Source organism: Lactuca serriola, chromosome 5 (assembly GCF_051521515.1).
Source record: "Lactuca serriola cultivar US96UC23 chromosome 5, Lser_US96UC23_V15, whole genome shotgun sequence".
Classification (NCBI taxonomy): Eukaryota; Viridiplantae; Streptophyta; class Magnoliopsida; order Asterales; family Asteraceae; genus Lactuca; species Lactuca serriola.
The window spans coordinates 264,885,178-264,894,120 of NC_136412.1; the positions used below are offsets into that span (position 1 = coordinate 264,885,178).

Genomic DNA, 8,943 nt, shown 5'->3' on the forward strand with positions numbered 1-8,943 from the left:
ATGATAAGGGTTATCGATAATAGACAACTTATTACTTATAATTAAGGTATTGTATATCAAAATGGAATGGAATGGATGGTTTCACTACCAAATGATTTGTGGGTTGGCAACTCCTAATAAGTAATGATTAATAAGTTAGCAACATAGATATTAAAATGAGAAAACTTGAATAATAATTATAAGTGCATAAGGTTAAGATTCCCAGTTTCCAATGATAGAGTTGCCAAAACAATGATTTAAGATCCCCACCCCCCAACTTGCTTACAGTTATGCTAGTTGTATCTAAAAACAAAAAAATATGAGATATAAAATGGCTGTAGTGTAGAAAATAAAATTATAAAAATGATATATTTATTTAGTGAATGATTTTATAGGAAACGGACAAATATATTAAAATGATTATAAACCCAGCAAGAGCTAAAGCAAGGGCAAAACAAGGAACAAACAGTTGAGTGCAGTTAAAAGTATTACAAACTCAATCCATACAATTTCGTGAGTGGTCTGAGGAAATAGTTTGTCTGGACCGAAACAAATTGAGTTGTTTTGAAAATGTAAATTTATGATTTTTTTTTTAAAGATAATTTTTTTTTCAAACGGTTAGTTAATGGTTAAAAGTTAATAACACAAAATTAGACTAGACGGTGTGGTGCGGTTCCAAACCGCGATTTGCTGCCACGTAAGCCTGGAACACCGCCCCCAGGGCACGGTTTCCTGCGACCCTTGAAGACCGCGAATTCTGATTGGTTGGTCAAATTTTTCACCTTCTGAAGAATTTCAGACTATTTTTGATACCGCTATTGCGTGTGTTCAAATGGTGGAACAAACATACAACGTTATATGTAACAACGCAGCTGCAAGTTCTCAACAGAGAACACGAAGATATATTTACAGAAATCGTGAAGAAGCCAACCAACGTTTGGTGCAAGATTATTTTGCAGAGAATGTCACTTATCAAGGGTATTATTTTCGTAGGCGCTTCAGAATGTTCAAAGGTTTATTCGAACGTATAGTTGAAGATGTAACGAGGGAGTGCAGTTTTTTCCAACAACGCTACGATGCTAGAGGTACACTCGGTTTCACTCCCTTACAAAAATGCACGGCCGCACTTCGTCAGTTAGGCATATGGCATTCCGCCTGATGCGTTAGACGAAAGTTTTAGGATGTCTGCTAGGATAGCACGAGACAGTCTCCATTTTTTCTGCAAAACTGTGATTCAGTTTTATGGTCCAAAATATTTACGTACACGTAATGACATCCTGCAATTGCAAGCTCATCATGCTAGTGTGCATGGGTTTCCTGGAATGCTAGGAAACTTAGATTGTCTCCATTGGGCATGGGAAAATTGCCCTACAGCATATCATGGGCAATTTACCCGAGGTGATCATGGTCACCCAACGGTCATACTTGAAGCAGTTGCATCACAAGATATGTGGATTTGGCATGCTTTTTTGGGTTCTCCTGGTTCGATTAACGACATCAACGTTCTTAACCGTTCACCAATATTTAACAACATATACGATGGATCCGTACCAGATTCTTCTTTTCAAGTGCGTGAAACGCCATATAAGTATGGTTATTATCTGGTCGATGGAATCTATCCTGAGTATGCTGTGTTTGTTAAACGTTTTCAGCTCCACATGGTTCTAGACGAAAGAAATTCAAGAGAGCTCAAGAAAGAGCTAGGAAGGATGTTGAGCGTGCTTTTGGAGCTCTGAAGAAACGGTGGTTCATATTGAAAAAACCAGCAGCTTATTTGGGCGAGGAAAAACTTCAAGAAATCATGTATAGATGTATTATATTAAATAACATGATTATTGAAGACGAAGAAAGAACGATATGTGCGTTTGACGATGAAAAAACCATACCAGAGACACAGCCAATAGAAATTGGTGGCGAAGAGTATATAAACATGAGAGCAGAGATATGTTGCACTGAAACATTTCACAATCTTCGCAATGACTTTGTGGAACACATTTACGAGGTTCAAAACATTAACATTAATTTGGATCCACCGGATGACCCCGAAGACAAGTTCTCGGAGAATGACTTTATGTAGTTTGCTTTAGTTATTTTATTTATGTTTTTTAAGTTTCTAGGATTATTTAAATGTCATGTGTGTGGGTTTTTTTTTTGGTAACGCAATGTACTGTTTTTTTTTTAATTTTCAAGTAATGAAGAATTATGTTTTTTTTAAATTAAAATAGAAGTTATATTAAATTAAAATAGTTTAAAAAAAGAAGTTTTATTAAATTAAAATACTTAAAAAAAACAAAAAAATAAAAGAAATGAAAAGTGTGGCACCACACCCTTGGTGTGGCAAGAAACCACATTTGAGTGGTAAAAAGTGACATGACGCTTATGTGGCGGGGGAGTGAGTGCGATTTCGGTGGCACCACTCCCTCGAGCCTTAGTAAAATTCAACAAAGTCTAAATTAGAACTAGAGACTTCAAATCTAAGAGGCAAAACTTTCACCAAGTGGTTAGACTCACATTGGCTTCTAAAAATATAACTGATATGTTAAATATGATTAAATAAACTATATTTTATGTTAATAGAATATTTTTAATAAATTCCTGAAATTTAGGTGTTATTAAGAAAATAAGTGTTTTTTAACCACAAAATAAAAATATGTTTGAAAATTCGCAAAAATGAAATTTTGACCATTAATAACATCATGTAAGTTGGTTGCAGTGTTCTTTATAAACAAAATACAAAGGTTATTTTATAAACAAAATCCTAAATATTTTTATGTTTTCATTTTAATTTTATTGTTTTACTATCATATTACTATATTTTTTTTGTTCTATAATTGTATTATAATTTTATTGTATTCATTATGTGTAAGCAATGTAATACTTTTTTTTTATTTATATTATCTTAATGTTTGTTATATAATATTACAATAGCATACAATGATTTTATTTTATTTTCGTTGTTTGATCTTTAGAATCAGGACCAAGTATATTATTTAAGTGTTTTTTTACTGTAATCTTATTGTATTTTTTTGTCTAATCTATATAATAAGATCAAACATAAAATATTATTTTATTGTATTTTTATTATAATATTATTGTATTCTTATTTTAATATTATTATATTCTTATTATCAACATCAGAAATATAGGATTATTTTATTATAATTTTATTGTAATCAAACATATAATATTCTCCTGTTATATGTTACTGCATTTTTTTGTTTGATCGAGATAATTCAAGTTAGATAGAAAATATTATTTTGTTATAATATTATTGTATTCGGTTCTCTAAAAGTCATTTTATTTCTAAAGAAACCTTGCAACCATATGAGAGTTTTTTATTGGCTAAAATCTCCAATGTTCAAAGATTCTCCAATTTTTTTTGTCCATTCCTTTTTAAATAAAGTTGTATTAAAAAATTTGGTAAAAACTTGTGTCCTATGTGATGGTGATAGTCCTAGGAGGTTATGTGGTAGGCAGACGAGAAATTGTTTTGCACTTGCGAGCTTCAAAATTTGATTTTTTTCCCACATGTTTCCTCGTAGCAGGTTGCATCGTTTTTCATGCATTTTCTATCAATTTCATCATACAAACAAAAGAATCAAAATAGGTCGATTCCACAAGAAAATTAAGCTAATTATTGCAATAAAATCAAAGGATAAAATCACAGAAAACACAAAATCTAACCTTCCCAAAATTGTTCTTTCACATCCCAAGAAAGGCTTTAACAAAATCGTTATCATTTAAATACTCCCTAGATCATATGAAATAGCAAGCAAAACTTAATAACTATATGTTTATAAACAATTGTGAATTCGACAACTTTTAAAACCCATAAATATACGTTATATTCACTTTACTTTGGCGTTGGAAAAACTCCATTTCATAAACCATTTCTATGGTACCCTCTAAAGTATCGGGTTAAACTCAAATCACTTAAGGGTGCGTATGGTTCGTTCAGTTTTTCAAAATTATCCAAGAAAATAAAAATTTTCAGTTTTCCAAATTGTATGTAAATTAGAAAAGTGATTTTTAAAGTTTTCCAAATTTCTAATATGGAAAATAAAAACTCCCCCAGTTTCAACCAAACGTGTTTTCTAAAATTTTCATTGAAAATTGAAAACGAAAACTCAACTCTATTTTCTGAAAACATTTTCTTAGAAAATGAAAACAGTTTTCCACAATCAAACGCACCATTTTAGGTTCTTATCCAATTTGCCAACATTTGACACTTTCCAAATGCAGTGAGTCCACCCAAACATCTCCATCGATCGAATGTCTCCTTTATAAGTTTTCTTTTTTTTCCTTAGACTGAGTTTTGTTAAGTTTAACTCCTTATCGTTTTCCTTATTCTTTCGTTTCAATTTGTGCTTTTTGCCTATGAAGTTTATTTGCATGTATGAATTACCGCTTATTTCATGCTTTGCCATATTTCTTTGTATACCTTACACAATTTTTAAGTGGTTAATAACTTTTGGGATTAAGTGAAAGACTAAAATAGACCAATTCAAGAGTCCTTCTTAACCCCTAGGTGCAAATGTAGAATCAAGTACTAGGAACACAAAGTGTTATTACATAAGTATACAATCAACAAATCTAATTGAAATAAAACAAACGAAATTCAAATATACATAAAATACAGATTACACAAGAAATATATTTAGTAAATTGTACAGATTGAGACCTGTTATGTAGTGTCTTAAGACAAAAATTTCTCTGGTAGGGATCTGTCAAGAGGATACAACAATCAATCAAGATCTTCTCTTGATTCTGACGAAATTCACTATGTTCCCTTCATTGCATGAGGAATACGAATTTATATGAGGAACATTTCTATGATTTTTCTGAACCCGAAATCTGTTCTTTGGTGATCTATTTATATGTATAGAGTGACTGGTTTTCCCTCCAAAAACTGTCAACCAAAAATAACTATCAAAACAGTTAAAACAAATTTAACAGATTTTTAATAGATAATAAAAGTCAAAATCGGAATTAATATATATAAAATAATGTAACCAGTCAATGAGACCCTAAGGCCAATCTTTTGACCATTAATCTAAGTCTTTCAAAACCATTTTGACTAGCCCTATCAGCAAATCCAACCCAATCCCTCTAGTCCAAGCCTTTGATATAATTAGTAAATAGCTAGTAGAAGACTTTTTAAGGGAGTAAAAAGTTATCTTTCTTCCAATGTGGGTCCCATGGAAAGAATTTTTCATTTAACAAAGTTCCAACACAAAGTAAATGTATTGCTAGATTGGTTTCTTATTTGGAATACAATAAATTTGAATTTGTAAATTGTTTCCTTCAAATACTTTGGTATTTTAATATAACATATTTATTTCTTTTCCATACCGAATTACACAACAACTAATAATACGTATCGTATTTAATTAAATCTATTTTGCTACATTTTACAATCTAGTTCATGGTCTAACAATTATATCATTTTTCATGTCTCAATCCTTTTCGAAAACACAAAGTAGAAAAAAAATAGTAAAGAAATGGAGTAGGCTTGATTTCCCGATGAGCTTCAGTATTGGAAAAAAAAATTGCTGATTTTTTTTGTCAAGCTCCAAGGAAACCAAAATATTATGAATTTTTTTTAAAAAAAAATCAAATTTCGTCATTTTTTCTTTGATTTTATGTTCTTTAGTTTCTTTCATTTCCCCTTCAAAGTATATCCTTCCCTAAATTTAAACCTTGCATCATCCCAATGCAACAAATAAATATTCATACGACAATAAAAAAAAAACAACAAGCACACAAATTAAATCAAACAAAAAAACTGCAGAAGAGTCGTTTTCAAGTAGTGTTCGATCAATTACGTATTAATCAATATTCGATTGATTGGTCTGAGGTTATCGACAAAAAAGATTTGTCTAAGCCACTTCGTTTCTTTTTGTCCAAGTTGCTTTTTTTTTTGTCTAACTCACTTCCTTTTTTGTTTGTCAGTTTCAGAAATATCCTCATTTATAGGTCCGAGATCTACATCTATGAATTGAAAGGTCCAAATGATCCACAGTTTTTAGAATCAATAGGTCTTCAAATCGTTCATTTGAAAAAATTGAAACCCTTCTTATTGGATGATCATGAGACTTGCCAAAAATCTAAATTCTTGATCAATGGAGGAACAATATCACCATTTTTGTTCAATAAGATACCAAAGTGGATGATTGACTCATTCCATACTAGAAATAATCGCAGGAAATCATTTGATAACACGATTCCTATTTCTCAATGATATTCCATGATCAATGCAATTGGCTGAATCCTGTGAAATCATTTCATAGAAGTTCATTGAGATATTCTTTTTATAAAGCAAATCAACTTCGATTCTTGAATAATCCACATCACTTATGCTTCTATTGTAACAAAAGATTCCCCTTTTATGTGGAAAAAGCCCGTATCAATAATTATGATTTTACGTATGGACAATTCCTCAATATCTTGTTCATTCGCAACAAAATATTTTCTTTGTGCGTCGGTAAAAAAAACATGCTCTTTGGGGGAGAGATACTATTTCAACAATCGAGTCACGGGTATCTAACATATTCATACCTAAGGCTTTTCCACAAAGTGGTGACGCAATGTATAACTTGTAAAAATCTTTCCATTTTCCAAGTCGATCCAATCCATTCGTTCGTAGAGCTATTTACTCGATCGCAGACATTTCTGGAACACCTCTAATAGAGGGACAAATAGTCAATTTTGAAAGAACTTATTGTCAACCTCTTTCAAATATGAATCTATCTGATTCAGAAGGGAAGAACTTGTATTAGTATCTCAATTTCAATTCAAACATGGGTTTGATTCACACTCCATGTTAAGAGAAATATTTACCATCCGAAAAGAGGAAAAAAACTGAGTCTTTGTCTAAAGAAATGCATTGAAAAAGGGCAGATGTATAAAACTTTTCAACGAGATAGTGCTTATTCAACTCTCTCAAAATGGAGTCTTTCCAAACATATATGTCATGGTTCCTTACTTCGACAGGGTACAGATATCTAATGTTTTTATTTTTAGATACTTTTCAGACCTATTGTCGATACTAAGTAGCAGTAAAAAAATTGTATCCATTTTTCATGATATTATGCATGGATCAAATATATCATGGCAAATTCTTCAGAAAAAATTATGTCTTCCACAAAGGAATTTGATAAGTGAGATTTCGAGTAAGTGTTTGCATAATCTTCTTCTGTCCGAAGAAATGATTCATCGAAATAATGAGTCACCATTGATATCGACACATCTGACAAATGTTCGGGAGTTCCTCTATGCAATCCTTTTCCTTCTTCTTGTTGCTGCATATCTCGCTTGTACACGTCTTCTCTTTGTTTTCGGGGCCTCTGGTGAGTTAAAGACAGAGTTCGAAAAGGTCAAATCTTTGATGATTCCATCATCTATGATTGAGTTGCAAAAACTTCTGGATAGGTATCCTACATCTAAACCGAATTCTTTCTGGTTAAAGAATCTCTTTCTAGTTGCTCTGAAACAATTAGAAGATTCTCTAGGTGGCAACATGCTATTGGGTGGTGGTCCCGCTTATAGGGTCAAATCAATACGCTCTAAGAAGAAATATTTGAATATAAATCTCATCGATATCATCGATCTCATAAGTATCATACCAAATCCCATCAATCGAATCACTTTTTCGAGAAATACGAGACATCTAAGTCATACAAGTAAGGAGATCCGGACCCTTTTTTCTGATCATTCGATAAAAAGATTCATTCTCTTCATAAAAAATAGGAAGTAGAACCAATAAGACCAAAAAAGATGTCGTTTTCCATTCATACATGGAGTTGAATACCCCATTCAAGAATTGTTTTGGATCTAATCCATAGGAATCAATAGAAAAGGCAAATCTCTTATGATACACCAGATCTCGCTCGGTGGTACTAATATCCCTTTACATTTCCCCCATCTTCAAACAAGCCTCTAAATTGAACCCTGACAAAATCCGCCCACCTTTAAATTCCCTAAAACCGAACCCTAAAAAGATTCACCATAGATTAAAAATCAAGAACAAAAATGGTGGAAAGTATAAGAAAATTGGTTGATTTTTAAATCATGGTTGGGAAAAAAATTAACAAATATTACTGATGTAAACTCACTTGCTAAGCTTCATGACAAATCAAGAACAAAAATGGTGGAAAGTATAAGAACACAAATGGTAGAACGGAGGCTCGGATTTGTTATGATTAAGGTTTTTTTTTTGCCTAAATTCTTCATGACTGCAATCGCAGTTGCAATGCATATCGATTTCCGAAGAGAAATCTCAAATGAACAATAGGAGCCATCCGGATTGCCCAGCCAAGATACTGATCAGGTCACCAAATTTTGATTTTGCACATTTTACATTTCATCGTCACCGCCCTCACCATGAATAAGTCGATAGAAAACTATCTCGGTTTTGAAGATCCAAATTATCAACAACAAAACAATAAAAGGGTGAAAAGCTTGAGAAAGGTGAAGTGATGGGTGGGGAAGAACACGATTTTCAATTTGTGCTTATGGAAGCAAATCAACTATAGAAGAAGGTCAGAGAAATAGGGAGAAGGAGAGGTAAAACATAAGTTTATGCCCTTCAAATACAAAAAAATAGTCAAAATATATCATTTAAACCAATATACTAAAATTTGTTTGGTTATAATGAAAATAACCCCATTACCTATTAATAATGTCCTCTGTGGCTTAAACATATATGTTTTAAAGAATATTAATATAAAAGATAATGAAAATATAAAAGATAATGAAATTTAAATTCCATTAAAAATAACAGAATTTATTTCTATATATTTAAGTATTTAAGAAACAAGAAGCCCAATCAAATCTAGCATTCGATTTTCTTTTGGAATCCATTTCTCTTTCTTGTAGTGTAGACTTTCATTATGGACCCAACCTTTTGGATTTACGTTAGGACTATTAGTCGTTAAGAGGCCCATCAATTAGGCTATCAGTATA

General features: G+C 31.8%; 1 protein-coding gene across 1 annotated transcript; it reads left to right on the forward strand.

Annotated features, from left to right (window-relative positions):
• The first annotated feature begins 811 nt into the window (after positions 1-811).
• Positions 812-2,056, forward strand: LOC145050455 (uncharacterized). The gene is made up of 3 exons (XM_078998701.1): positions 812-1,064; positions 1,354-1,572; positions 1,632-2,056. The coding sequence occupies exons 1-3, from the start codon at positions 812-814 to the stop codon at positions 2,054-2,056; spliced, it is 897 nt and encodes a 298-aa protein (XP_078854827.1).
• Positions 2,057-8,943: the final 6,887 nt, after the last annotated feature.

What these genes read in the sequence shown, in the direction of transcription:
- LOC145050455 (XM_078998701.1), top strand. Translation starts at nt 812, where the DNA reads ATGGTGGAACAAACATACAACGTTATATGTAACAACGCAGCTGCAAGT. An exon ending in ACAACGCTACGATGCTAGAG is followed by an intron (nt 1,065 to 1,353) that starts GTACACTCGGTT and finishes ATTGCCCTACAG; the next exon opens with CATATCATGGGCAATTTACC. An exon ending in TGAAACGCCATATAAGTATG is followed by an intron (nt 1,573 to 1,631) that starts GTTATTATCTGG and finishes AAACGTTTTCAG; the next exon opens with CTCCACATGGTTCTAGACGA.